The sequence below is a fragment of the Epinephelus fuscoguttatus genome, linkage group LG5, assembly GCF_011397635.1.
Source record: "Epinephelus fuscoguttatus linkage group LG5, E.fuscoguttatus.final_Chr_v1".
NCBI classification, from domain to species: Eukaryota; Metazoa; Chordata; class Actinopteri; order Perciformes; family Serranidae; genus Epinephelus; species Epinephelus fuscoguttatus.
In genome coordinates, this window is record NC_064756.1 from 24,640,829 (window position 1) to 24,655,909 (window position 15,081).

The 15,081-nt window shown below is 39.9% G+C and overlaps 1 protein-coding gene across 2 annotated transcripts; it reads right to left on the reverse strand.

The window, feature by feature from the left end:
• Positions 1-7,931: 7,931 nt before the first annotated feature.
• On the reverse strand, positions 7,932-13,465 carry sptssb (serine palmitoyltransferase, small subunit B). Of its 2 annotated transcripts, none has more exons than XM_049577467.1 (2): positions 13,053-13,465; positions 7,932-11,132 (listed from the first exon to the last, which is right to left on the reverse strand). In XM_049577467.1, exons 1-2 carry the CDS (start codon positions 13,066-13,068, stop codon positions 10,882-10,884), a joined length of 267 nt encoding a protein of 88 aa, XP_049433424.1. In that variant the 5' UTR covers positions 13,069-13,465; the 3' UTR covers positions 7,932-10,881. The 2 variants fall into 2 exon arrangements, with proteins under 2 accessions (XP_049433424.1, XP_049433425.1); XM_049577468.1 differs by lacking the exon at positions 13,053-13,465 and adding an exon at positions 12,838-13,033.
• Between the last annotated feature and the right edge of the window lie 1,616 nt (positions 13,466-15,081).

The window sequence follows — 15,081 nt, forward strand, 5'->3', positions numbered from 1 at the left end:
CCATACCAGATAGTCTTAACTGAGGGAAAATTGTTAGAGTACTTTCTTAACTAGAGTCAGAGACTTGTGATGATTTTACCTGAGCATAGAATGAGATCATTGTCATCACATCTGTGCTACACTGAGCAAAAGATTATTTTTCTATTCGACCACTTGGTGGCAGACTTGTGTTTTAGGTTTAACCACAAGGCTCCTGCGTGTAAACAATACATATCAGCTAATTTTATCCCTTACAAAACACCTTTACAATTAACAGCATCCAGATGGTGATTAAATTTTGCTCTCACAAATGTATTAAGCAGCACAACAACCCTGTCTCTTTGTTAAGCTACACTGTTTATCACCAACCTATTCAGTGAACCAAACGTAGGACAACATGTTTTTATTTGAAGTGAAAGTGCATTGAACATGTCAGGGTTTGGCTCCAGCTATGGTTTAACGCCTTGCTGGGCTCAGGTTTTATCAGGCCAACCACTCCTAGATCTATATTGACTGATACAGATACACTGTAAAGCTGGGAGCTGTGTCATGGGGTGAATTCCTCCTCCATCTTTGATCAACAAAGAAAGGCAATAATTGCACAATCACTCTGAATGCCTCCACACAAACCTTGACTGATTGCACCAAAATCAGTCAAGAAAGAAATCTGACATGCAATAGAACATGAAACAATATAATTTATCCTCAAACCATATCATGATAATGGCTGTGATTATATTCACAAATTATGGTACTACTTGGGTCATTGTGACCAGTCTAATCTAATGCTTATTGTTTGCTCAGTGATTTTCCAACAATGTGTTTAGAACCTCTGCTTTCCTCTGTATATGAAGAGTTTCAATTCAAAATAAGAAATCCAACAGTTCAAAATGAAAATATACAAGTACAGAAGTGTGTTGGCTGACAAAGTATTCCCAGATTACGGTTTAATAGGAAAACTGATTCATATAGCCATAAAGACATCTGCTTAGTATATTTGGGCTTTTTGGAAATGGCGTAACAATACAAGGAAAAACACAGCTTAAAGAGTGTGTTTAACCAAGACAGTCAAACAACAGGCACACACCCAACAGTGCAAACAATGTTCCCTAAAACAAGCATGTCGAACGACACTGCAGGTATTGTCTTGTCCTGTTTCTTTCGTTTGTTGTTTGTATTTTTGTTTTCTGACGCAAAATATTTTTTCATAAGTGACTGGAACACTGTTGCAACGGTCATTGTCACAATGTATCATAAAACTGTCACACAGATAACTAGAAAACATGCAGATTTTTAATGACATTTCTTGATCATATAATTCATCTGATCGCTTTTAAGTATACTGATTTCATGGCAAAGTCATTATTAAGCCTTAAGCTGTACCAGATAATAAAATTACAACAAAATTCATAGACTGCACAGTAAAAAAAATTAATAATAATCTTGCATGGTGTTTATTTTAGGCAATGAAAACAGTTTGCACAGGTATGTGCATGTTAGTGCTGTTTAGATCATTACCTTTAAAGGGGAAATGTGGCCGTTTTAAAAATTCATACGTTATATCTGAGTCCAAAAAATATTCGTAAACATAAACAACTCTCTCCCAAATCCAAACACTAGTGCTAAAACTCAGATTTGTGATGTCATAGGGTATAAAGTCAAGAGCTGCTCCTTAGATAATGAATTGGTAATGATGTCCTAGATGACACTGAGAACACCCAGGGGAATGTTCTGAGTATATGGGTACATTTTCTGTTCCTGAACTGAGACCACTGCAGTAAAATAAAGCTCACCTGGGTATAAAAAAGGAAACAAACATTCTGTGGGTCCACAAAATCAGGCTCCCATTCATTGTCCATGGAGCAGCTCCAGACTTTATCAATCAATCAATTTTCAATCAATTTTATTTATAAAGCCCAATATCACAAATCACAATTTGCCTCACAGGGCTTTACAGCATACGACATCCCTCTGTCCTTATGACCCTCACAGCGGATAAGGAAAAACTCCCCAAAAACCCCTTTAACGGGGAAAAAAACGGTAGAAACCTCAGGAAGAGCAACTGAGGAGGGATCCCTCTTCCAGGACGGACAGACGTGCAATAGATGTCGTACAGAACAGATCAACATGATAAATTAACAGTAATCCATATGACACAGGGAGAGAGAGAGAGAGAGAGAGAGAGAGAGAGAGAGAGAGAGAGAGAGCGAGAGAGAGATATGCAGGTAATGACAGTATCTTACAACAACATTAATGGAAGTAATAATATTATAGTTATAGTTCTGGTTACTGCGGTACAATATGTTGAAAGTATGTATTACATATACATTTATACATATACATGTATACATTTATACCCTATCACATCAAAATTTTGAGACTTCTTGGTTTCTGGCTTTGAGAGTGAGTAACTCATGCTCACAAATATTGACTGAAAGTTCCTAGGCCGTAGCTAGCCTGGAAATCCAGACCCAAATCTAGAAAGATTTAGACTCACTGAGCAAATTCAAATTGTGCTCTAGCAAGAACTCTGGATATCCAGGGTAGGCCGTAGCAATAATACATTGGAATTCTTAATCTAGGTTGTGTTGACCTTTAAAAGACTTTTCTGCGATAGAAGACATTTACTATGTACAGTATATTGTCAGTATTTTGTGTATTAACCAAGGGCATTTCTGGGTTTTGAGGACTACCAGGGCTTAGGTTGGACCTATAATGAAATAAGTATGTATGAACAAGTATGAAATAAAATAAAATAAAATTAAATTACATTCAGCTAAATTAAATTAAATCAAATAAAATAAAATTAAATTACATTCAGCTAAATTAAATTAAATCAAATTAAATTGAATTAAATTTTTTTATTTTTAAAAAAAAAAAAAAAAATGATTTAAAAAAACAGTATGAACAGATGACCAGTATGAAGTATTATTAGATCTGGGCCTTTTTTTTTAATTATAGGCCTATTCTTATTTTTGAAACATATACATAGCATAACGGGCTATTTATAAACATTTGGGGATGAAGCCTCGGATGCCCAGGCCTAACGACGTCACTGGTATTAACACACCCAACACATGTTTAATGTACCACTGAACATCAGACTCAAAACCTTAAAACACATTTTCTACAAACAACAATAGAAGTGTCTGTACTTGTATGCACAGACCCCTCTACCAAACAGGAAACAAAGCTAAGAATGATAAAAAAAAAAAAAAAAAAAAAAAAAAAACATGAAACAACTGGCTTTTTTGATGTTGTATTTTCTGAAAATTGTAGTGAAAGTACATAAACATATGTTTGGTGACTTCAGTAAATGTTCTTCAGAGAAGACTGAAAATTAAATGACACAAGCGGGATATAAAAGCACTTTTAGTTGAAGACAATTACATAAAAGCAGACTCTGATGTGGTGTTTTTACAGTAGTCAGTCAAATATGTCATATTAGGCTGATCAAATATGCCTAATCAATTACACTAACACAAATTTGTGAATTTGTGTGTGTGTGTGTGTGTGTGTGTGTGTGTGTGTGTGTGTGAGTGTTTGCATGCAAACATGTCTATGCCCAACCGTGTCTTTTGTTGTGCATGTCACTCATAGATTGAGGCTAAACAGCAGTCGTGAGTTATTACCATAGAAACGGTCATTGTAATGGCACACACCTGTAAAGCTGAACAATAGTGGGTAGGCTGTTTAGTCGTAGGACTTAAGCTCTCTGTGTGTGTGTGTGTGTGTGTGTGTGTGTGTGTGTGAGTGGTTAGTTAGTTATCACATATATTAATATTTGAACACTTTCTGGGGTTTCCTTGTAAACTGAAATCTGGTTGCAGTGGTAGCGTTGGAGCATACATGTGTGTTTTGCTCGTCTTCTCTATGTCTCTGGACACTACAGTTGCTAAGAGTCCCCCAGTTTTATTTGAATGAAACGGTCACTGGCCACATGTAAACACAACAGAAACAGTACACCACCCCTCTGAGTGTTTCGAGTCAGTTTGAGTCTACAGATAGCGATGTTTACTCCTTGTCATTATGGGGTTGACCTCTGGCCTCCTCCTTCACGGGATACAAATTAACATGTCAAGTGTAAACAGAGGACAGCTCTTCAAAGACCCTGAGGCAGACTTGCACTGTGTAGGATGTCATGAGAAAATATAGGCCTTGGCATTTTCTTTTTTAAGTGAGAGGAGAGGAAGAGAAAGAGGAGATAAGAAAACTAGAAATGAAAATAAATGAGTGGAATGGAGAAGACGGTTGAGGAAAGGATAGGATAGCCAAGGAAAGGAAACAAGAAGATTGGAAAGGAAAAGCAAAGGATAGCAAAGTAAAGGAAACGAAATGAGAGTTGAGTTGAGGAAATTGAGGTAGGAAGAAGAGGGAGGAAAGAAATGAGTGAATGGAAAGCATAGTTAAGAGGAGAGGAGAGGAGAGGAGAGGAGAGGAGAGGAGGAAAAAATGGAATAGAAAGGAAAGGAAAGGAAACATAAGGGGGAAAAGAACAGAAAACATGTTAAAGGCAAGGAAAGGGGGTAAGGAGAGGAACTGAAGGGAAAGGAGGAGAAAAGAGAGGAAAGTAAAGGAGAGGAACAGAGTATAGAAGGGTTTGGTGTTATTCTGGGATGAGCTTACGTGGGCAGGTCCAGAACTGAGGATGAAAAAAAAAAAACATGGCTGAGGTGTCTAGTTACAAGGCATAAACATAGCTACCTGGCGAGTCCCTACACTGATAACAATCTCCTGCTCCCTCATCCACTATCCATGTTGATAATATTCCAGGAAATTTTATTTCAGCACCATGGACCTTTTTCACAGCAGACATTTTGACTGAACAAAAGCACAAGTGAAACTGAAAACATTAACGATGACTCAGTTCCATTAAGTGTCCCAGTAAGCTATTCAAGTGAGTCAGAATGGACAACACCAGGACCTCCCCTAAGTGGAATGCAGCTATCAATAATGTTATTGAATACACCTGTGCTTTTCCTGCTACGACATGTCAAAATGTTTGCTGTGATAAAGGTCTATTAATCTCAAACTTTCTACCATCAAATCTTTAAAACAGGTCTCGCTTATCATCCTTAATAATGATTCAAAGTGAGTCTCTTACAACAAAGAGGACGGATGTATAGGGCTTCGGGCATAGGGCATAGGCAGGTTACCTAGTATCTGCAGCAGGGAAAGCAAAGCCCCTGGGTATTCATTCCTGCACTGTCTGGGGAGAACTGGTTTGGTGGCCCTGCCTCTTATTGTGTGGAATCACTTAATGTGGTACAGTCAATTGTGTCAGGAATGTGTGACCCATAAGCCTCTGTTTTGCTTGTTCTTGGATTTCAAAGTAACTGCTCTGCTTGACTGAGGGCATAACTCAGGGCTTAAAGGGATAGTTATGATTATTTGAAGTGGGGTTATATAAGGCACTTACATATAGTCACTTTATTACAGTCAGTTGGAAAGCCCCCAGTTTGGAGAAGCAGACAGGAGTACCACCACAAAAGCCCAGCAATGCACTGCAGTGAATGTTGGTGTTCTGTAAAGCAGTCTAAGGGCCCGTTCAGATGTAGCGTCTAAAAGCGCATGGAAAACGCCAGCTGTGCCGTTTCCATCCTTTTATCCAAGGCGCTTTGGAGGTTGTGCTACTGTCGCGCCTGCTGTTACTAAGCAACCATTGCTTGCTGCCTTTCACATCACCGGATGTTGTGAAGTCCGTTGGATGGAAAGGAGGAAGCAGGTCCGTGGACATTACACGCAGTGCGCTTGCTGCATTCGAAAAAGTTGAGATTTTTCTACCTCTGTGTGCGGATGCGCACAAACAGGCGCGTCGCACCGAATGCGCGCCGCTACGGCGTCGCGTTGGATTGTGAGCGCGCTTGACACGCGTCTACATTGAAACTAAAGGATTTGTGCGCGCAAAAGACGCTACATCTGAACGGCCCCTAAAGCCCTTTTTAGATAGGAATTGTGCAAATTTGCAGGAAAACCCAATCAGTCTTTTTTCAGCATTGGTAGTAGGCCTATAAAAACAAAATTGGGGAGTGCAGCAAAATGCCACCTTCCTACTTTTGTTTATACAGAATGCGCCTTTTTCGGGGCAATGGGGGGCGTGAGCAAGTAACAAAACGTGTAGCTCAGCGTGTGAAGTAAACAGTGACATGGGAGGGAAGCTGCGGCTGGTCAGTCCTTCGGCGATTCTCTCAGAAGTCGGCCCGTCCTTCACCGTCCCCGTCATCTGACGGTTAATGGCCTCTTCATTTGCAAGGGCAAGGCGCGCAATTCCTTGTCTCCCCAGTTGCTCATCTTTACAGTGTCTGTCAGGTTTGCGTTTCCCTCTTGCTACTAGCTGCTCGCTAATTCCTGCTATCAGCTGTTTCCTGTTTATCCACCGCCAGTGAGTCGCACGTGCGGAGTCATCAACAGCCCCTCCCGTTGCGGAAGGCCGCCTCGGTCTGTTTAAACTAAAAGGGTTCCGCCAATATGACTACCCTACGAGGCGGAAAATCGGGCACCTCGGATCAACTCGCCAATCCGGCTCTGTGTGTCTAAACGCTCACAGCTTGCCGGCAAAACGGCCCAACATTCGCCAAAAGTCTGGCAGCGTAAAAGGGGCTTAAGTCTAAGTGGATGCTATATTGGGAATAATTTCATTGGTGGTGCCACATTTTTTCAACCATATAACTTCCATATTTCTACGCAAAAGCTCAACTCTGCTGTTTGGGTCAGAAAGTGCTGTTGCGCAATCCAGTTGAAACCAAACTTTACTTTTCTAAAGATTTCTTAGGATGGTGTGTGCTTGTGTTTTTCCAGGCTGTTCAAACAATGACATGAAAACAGCTGTGACTAGTTACAAGGAATATAGACGTAGCAGTAAACATTTCTCTTAAGAGGATTATGTAAAACCATGGGGCCGTGGGGCCTTTGGCTTGGAAGCATCAAGTTTGTGTATACTTTGCCCCCTGGGTACTTCCAAGGTACCCTTCAGCAAGGCACCGAACCCCCAAAAACTGCTGCAGGGCACAGTATCATGGCTGACCCTGCACTACCCCTCTACCCTAATTGCATGTGTGTGCCATAAGAGGGATATGCAAAAGTCACATTTAGACTGCTAACTGCCTTAGTGCCTAAGCAAGAGAGACACTTGCTGAAGAGCACTGCCATATCCAACTATCAAGTATAATTATGCAAAATACCTACAAATAAATGAAAAGACTTGTCAAACAACCATTCAAGTGTGAAATGCTGGCATTTCTGATTTAGTAAGAGTCCGACTCATGGCAGCAATTGCTCTCTGAGTCCGTGGACACGAGTTTACAGTTTTAGTTTGAGAAAAGCTAAAGCGGTGAAAATATTCTCAATATAACGTTCACTTGGATTGATACTGATTTTTTCTGGGTAGGCCATTTTGAAGTGGCTAAATATGCTTCGCTGCTAACCCCCATCTACAGCAGTGCATTTCTGAGCATCTGTGGTGGTACACCTGCCTGCTTCTCCAAACTGGGAGCATGCCGACTGCCATCTACTGTATCTAACACACTGACTATGAATAAGTACCTCATACAACCCCACTCCAAGAACTCTGAACTATCCCTTTAATATACTGCATGGATACATTTCTCATCAGTATGCATCAACATTTATATAAAAAAATAAACTAGGATGAGAAACACAACTTTCTAAGTATCTTCAGATGACTTTATTTTCTGAATATTGCAGTGATGTGTTTGTATGATGTATAAATGAAACATTCATTTTGGTGAACGGTGAAAAAGCTCCTCAGAGATCTTTTCTTTCTCGGTACAGGAAATGTCTGGGACTATGCAACAGTTTAACCAAACGGAAATGAAATGACACAAACGTGGAACAATATAAAAGCACTTTAAGGTGGAAAACAAAGTAAAGAACAATTTATGTGTTACTTATGGCCACAAGAGAACACAGATATAAATAATCAAACAAAAAAAGTTTGGTAATTGACATTGTAACCAGCCAAGCATTTACCAGTGTATATAAATATATAACTCCATATAAATAAAGTTAACTTAGAGATCATGATTAGACTGTTATCAGCAAGCCCTTGACCCAAAGCACAAATATTAAAAACTGATCTTAAACACACAACTAAACGCAATGCTCATCACAGCTACCAGATACACTACGACTCACTCTCTCCCTGGTTCGTTCTCTATAGATCAACTATAGGTGAGGAAAACGGTTCTCGGTCGGCCAGTCAGGCTTTGCTTTTCATTAAGGCCAATTTGACGGCAGTCTTTGCATTTTGCCTGTGACAGCAAACATTTCTGCTTTGAGTTCAGAGGCTGTTGATTGAGTAAAGCTACATCATTAACAAAGCCAAGCCTAAAACACAAAGGTGTGTTGTATCAATATTTGCTCATGCTCAGTGCCGAGCACACCTTCCTGACATACCGACAGTTAAAAAACAGGAGATAAAGAGAGGGCTCGGCACACATCTATGCAGTTATTTCATTTTATTACTTACTTTGACCAGTAAATCGGTAAATTTCACAAACAGATCCCTGAGCTGGGCTTTTCTACCAACTCTCTCTTGAAAGGTCAGATACACAATGACTTGAAATGTGCAATGTACCCTGCCAGTTAGCATTACGGTGCATAAAGGCAACTAAAAAGGTGATAATGGTTCTGATACCAAACCATAGATCAACCAGTAACATTAAGTGCGTGTCACAAGAATGTTGGGATGAGTATTGACTCCCTTTTTATCGGAGGGCAATTAACATGGCGTCACAGATGCAGATAAACATAAACACACACATATTTAAAGGGGCACTCCACTGATTTTACACACCAAGTTCAGTTCACTTGTCACCTGTGGCTCTGAGAGGGAGCTCTCCTAAGGGTGTGTCTAAAATCACTCCCATGTTCATTTGTTTACTTCTTACACACTAAACAGTCAATAGCATACTCTGTTCAGACACTTAAGACACTTGTGAATCTTCATTTTGCATCATCACTGAGAGCTGTAGAGTCACACAATGGTAATTTTCACTCCTATAAACTGCAATGCAGTGCATTATGGGATTAAAAGCAGAAAGTAGTGTCCATGCCTTAACTTTTTTTGCTCCACTGATTGTTTGAGGGCAATAAATAGTGCATACATCAGCCCAGTCGGCAGAGGAAAATGTTGGCATTAGCGATGCTAATGTAGAATGTTTTAGGTGTAAAGCCGACCCTCGTTGACCAATCACTGACCATTAATCAAAAGGCTGGGGTCGGGGGTTGTATTGCTTTGCTCAGCGCCACCTTGTCCCGCTCTGTTCTCTCTCTGTTTATCATGACCTCACTGCTGCGGGAGTGTGAGCTCGGTGCCAGTGACATAGAGAGTCTGCCTGGCCCCCCCACACACACAGTGACAGGGCTAACTGTCAGCATCACACAGCTAACATTACCTAACAAGTCTTTGTGTCAGTGTGAGATTGTTGGTACCGTTAAACTGCTCAGTGTCAGATGTTAGCCGCTGCTGCTGTGTTAGCTCATGCAAACTGCGAACTGACCGTCTGTGTAATGGCAGCAACAGAAAGTTTGCTGTACCTTTCCACCAGTGAAGAGGATTAGTATCCAGTGAGGGGGGATGATCTCTCATATAGGTGTCCTCCTCTGCCTTTTGGGTCATGAGCTTCTCGAGGAGTCATAGTCATCTCTCAGGAGAAGCATCATGGCATTGCCCTGGCAGCGTCATACAACACCAGTGTGGGCAGCAGCAGACTCTGCTGTCTCATCATCTCCCCCCATGGTGCTAGTTTTAATATATTTCTAACTGTTTACCAGATAGTATTGATTGGTCAAAATTCTTGTTTTCTGTAAAAACAGTTAATTAATAACATCTCTAGTTGGCATTGTGCATTTCTACAAACCACGGATATGTTACACTGGTACATGTTTCAAGTGTTTTGGGTTTTTTGGTTTGTTTGTCTTTTTCTTTTTTTTTTTTTGAGCAAACCATCAATTGCATTTCCAGCAGTGATTGTACCACCCAAACATGATCTTTTTTTTCTAACCATAACCAATGTAAAGAAACATAATGTTTCAACATATCTGTGCTTTGAAGAAATGTACAATACCAACTTTTATTCTGGCGGTTGGCTTGCAAACATTTCACAATAAAGATTTCTGATGCAGCCAAAGTCTGAAAAATAATCTGAATTTGGGGTGTTGGGCTTTAAAGATGTTGGGATTAACCAGTCAAGGAAGGTCTGCCTACATACCATGCTGAGTTGTATTATGGATCTTGTAGGATGCAGTGTTTTAGGTTTTTGACTTAAGTCTTTAAAGTCAGGATATCTTGGTCCTGTTGCTTCAATTACAAGCACTCTCTTTTTTTTAATATGTTTCTAACAATTTTTTTTCATCAAAATGACAAACTAGATTATTGGAATGCCCCTTTAAAGACTGCAGCTTGGAAGTCATGATGGAAAGAAGAGAGTCAAGTAGTATTCTGTAGTGAGAAGAGCATGCAAATGGACTACCCACGAATGACCCTATCATGCAAAACCCAAAGGTGGTATGCACTCACACAGGACATATCATGAGGAAAAATAAAAACAAATAGGACAAACAACATTTCACAACACATTTCACAGCAAGGATGTGAAAGTAATGTACAGTCGTGTGTCTAATACCATGGGGTAAGGCCAGAGGGTTTGGGATGTAAAGAAGATAGTAAGGCTCTGATTTCCAGATCACTCCATTAAGATCTTCATGTTTTCAGTCTTGATTAGCTGAGGTGACGAACCGCTGTGCTTTGGGATGAACGTGGTGTAAAGAGGGGCTCAAGGTGCTCCAGGGGATAAGGAGTTGAGCTGTAGGGAATTATTTGGGGATTCATGCTAATCCACCCAGTCGCTGCCTCTTTCTCCTCCATATTCTCTCAATCTTTTAGTTCATGAGTGCCATGGTGCTCTCAGGCTGGCCACCAAAGATCCCAGAGAAAAACTCCAGTGCAAGGCGCACGTGGATGGGCACGAAGACATACGAAGTGTAGATCACCATGGCGATGGCGGAGAAGAGGATGGAGTTGAAGATGGACTTTTCCCAGGGCTCCAGGACATAGATGCCGGTGATGAGCAGGTACTGGTAGTACAGCCAGGCCAGGTACTCCCTAAAATTCTTGAAGTTCATCTTGCAAGCTGGATGAAAGGGAAATGGAGATGGAGTGTTGTTAGATTCAAGAAACAGATGGTGTGAAGGAGGATAGACACACAGAAGGTTAGCGAGGAAGACAGAGGATTTGGAGCAGAATGATTATAAAATGTAAATAAAAAATAAAACAGTACACAGTTATGAGCAGAGTCAGTGCCATAAGGTTAAAATACTCCACTACAAGTTCTGCATTCAAAATGGTACTTCAGCAGAGATACAGAAGTGATGCTGTCTTCAAACTACGAGCGACACAGCAACAAGCTACAAGTCATTTGACATGAAAAGACATGAAACTAAAAAATGACACCTGAAACATTTTACTGCAGACAGGTGGGGCCTGCTACAGTAAAAGCCAAGCTAGCCTCAACATTTTTCACTGCTCCAATGACACGGTAAAGCATCAACCAATCTTATCTTTTTCTTTCTAGCTCTGGTCCTGTGTTATTAAGTTATAAAGTTATTTTACACACTGTTGGGAAGTTTAATTTATAACAATACATATTTTATATGTAGATCCTTGATATTTAGACAAAAAATTGTGAAGTAAAAAGTGTAATATTTCATGCAAATATCTGGGCCCCTGAAAAGGTCCATTGAAAACTGAAGTGAAAAGCAATTTACTGTCTCTGGGGAAAAAAAGCAGGCTACTACTATGTACAAAAAATTCTTTATAGTGCTCGCACTATATCATAATAACATATTCATCTTTTTAAATCATAAATACTGATGCTCTCCACACAACTTGGTACATGATGGAAAACAATGCCTGAGTCCAAAAATAGTCCTTGTGGCTGTGCTTATATCAATAAGGAGGTGTGAGAGGGAATTAGGTGTGCACCTATAGCCCCTCCAAGCCCACAGCAGAACCCTGAGGGAGCAATCAAGCTGGGCCTCATGGGAGCTCAGGGTCTTACAGGATTCATTAGAAACACCAATGAAATTAAACCCAGGGGATGTAACAGTCCTCACTTATTATCTTGGCACACGTACATGGTGTTACCACACATATGGGACGCTTATAAAGACGTTTATGCTATGTGAGGAGGGTAATGAGCAATTTTCCACCCCTACACAACACACATGCACAGGCCAAGACATGCACTTTCACATAAGGACCGACTAATTATTTTAAAGCTTTGTTTGCAGTAATTACGGTGTGTGTTTAAATCTAAAAATGTAGATAAAAATCTGTATGTTCAGGTTATTTGAAGTTTTGCATAGCCGCAGGCAGTAACAGATCCTGCTGCACTGGTAGGGGGCGGGGCCAACAGGTGCGCTACAAGTGCAGGTGTACTCTGGAATAAAAAAACGATACTTCATTTTTCAGTGTCTACAGGATGTAACCAAATTAACTTCCTTAATACTACAGTAGGACTGTTGTGCTGAAGTTACAGCAAGCAGACAGCATTTAGGTGGTGATCAGCATCCTTTATACGAGTTTGGATGGTACCCATGTCTTCATAAATATCTTAATTAACAAGTTTGACCCAGAAATATGTAAAATAACTCAAGCAGAAGTTAAAGTCTGTGTCAAGATGGTGTAATAAATAATGATTTGCACATAGCAATGATGCATTTCATCACTATTTCCCAGTTAACTGATAATAGACAATATCAGAGGGGATATACTATTCCTTGAGCGCTCACTGTATCCTTTATTGTGCATAACCGAATCCATATGTTGAGACTCACCTTAGCAGCCGACGTGAGGTCTCCTGGATATCTACAACTGAGAGATAATGACAGGACGAGCCACAGACACCAGCCCCGTCCCGCTGCTGCCGCTCCGCTGCTTTGTGTAAACGAAAAGCTGCCTCACCAGTTTGCCGCTGGCCTATATGTAGCAGGTCATACAGACTATGAGGACAACACCACGCCCACTACTCGTGCTCACACTCACGACTCACCTGGTTTACAGATCATGCAGGTGGAGTGACCGAGGACATAGGCCAGTGTGTGTTTACGCAGCCCCAAAAAAAAAAAGCTGTCCTCGCATTAGAGGCACAGGGAGGAGTCGGTGTCTCGGTTGCAGCTCTGTTTCAGTCATGTGAAGTCCGCTGCTTTGTGCAGCATCTTTAAACTTTGTGCAGTCCGTGTCGCATCCTTGTGCGCATCTGTCCCACCATGCTGCAGCCCGACACTGCGCCGCAGTACCACCTCTGACGTAGGCAGCAGCAGCAGCAGCAGCAGCAGCAGGGTGGAAAAACAAGCCGAGACAGCAAAGGCATCACACTGCTCTGTCTGCACTCATACCGCAGCGTAGGGATGTTGCACAGTGTTACTTATGAGCTCCATATGGACACTTAATATTGAACGAATATGAAATCTTACACTGAACTTAAAAATTATTTCCGACAGATAAATATTCAGCTGCAGTCTGTGTACACAGATCAGTAATCTGTGACGCCATTTAATAACAGTCCTGCTCATTCCTATCTTTATTTACTGCATGTTAAAGACTAAATAGAAAAATGAACAAGCAATAAACACTTGGACTCACTTCTATGATAAGCAGTGATGGATAGCACCACTCACTCAGATACTATACTTAAGTACAATTTTGAGGTTGCTCGTTGCATTGCTCCTATTATTTATTTTTTTTTAAATTAACCCTGTGAAACCTGGAGCGACATCACTTGTCTTGTGCTGCTTTCAGAAGCCTTTCACAAGTGTTTAAACCTTGAACCTTGAGCAGATTGGTGGGTTTTTTTTTTGGGTTTTTTTGAGAAACATGGGGGGAAAAGGCAATGAACAACTTCCCACAAATTGCAAAAAAAAAAAAAAAAAAGAAAAGATAAAAAGAAAAATCTTTAAAAAAAAAAAGTCGGGAGAAAAAAGGAAAAAAGCCAGGGAAAAACTATATTTATTATTATAATTATTAAATTTTAAAATTATGTCACAGATTTATTCTAATTGTAAGCACTCCTTCCAGGTCATTTCCTTGTTTGTTTGTTTTAAACTTATTTTTTTCTAATTTTCTTATTTTTAGTTTTCTCTTTTTACTAATTTCTTGCATTTTTTTGAGTAATTTCTTCTTTAATTACCAATTAAATTATTTTATTTTATTTTTGTATTGTCTCTTCTATTCTCTTTGACTTCCTTATTTATATTTATGCTTTTGCACTGTCTGCACAGAGTGAAATGTTTCAATTCTCTGTATGTCTGTTACATAACTGCAGAATTGACAGTAAAGCCTCTTGAATGTTGAATCTTGAGGTTCTTGTTCTTTAAGTATTTCCTTTTTTGGGATACTTTTACCTCCTGAGACCTTAACTTTTGTTCAGTGTGCATTTTTAATTTCTCTTGCTATTTCACTACATCAGTAGGACCCAATAAGTGTAAAAAAACTTAACATTGTCAATTATAATTTAGTCCCAATGTCCTCAAACGAGTACTTATTAACAGCTTCTTAGCTTCTTACTGTTGCTAAAATTGGTCAAATTTGTTGCCATACCAAACTACAAACATTATTAATCATAAATAAACAAGTGTAAACCATCAAATCTGATCGGGTTTGGGATCTTGTCCACTTTTGAGTCGGGATCGGCTGCAGACTAAGAAATTGCATCTTGTTCTTACATGGATAAGTGTGTCGTGCTCTTACTACCACTCGATGGCACAAAAAGTGTCCACAAACGAGGACAACAGGTCAAAGTTAAGCAGAATGAAAAAAGGTCCAGTAAACCCAAAATGTGATGTCTCAATATAAGGACACAGGGTCTCAGGAGGTAATTCACTCTATTTAAGAGGCGAACATACTTTTTTTTTTTTTTTTTATCATTTTAGTTTCTTATTTTATCTATATTTTGTATCAGTTATCTAAATGTGTAAATAGGTCATAAGCCTTTTGTATAATTATTGGTTAACCCACCCCGCAGTACATACAGTAGTTTAAATTTCTTCCACCTTTACAAGCTCCAACATTAAAGTGATCGA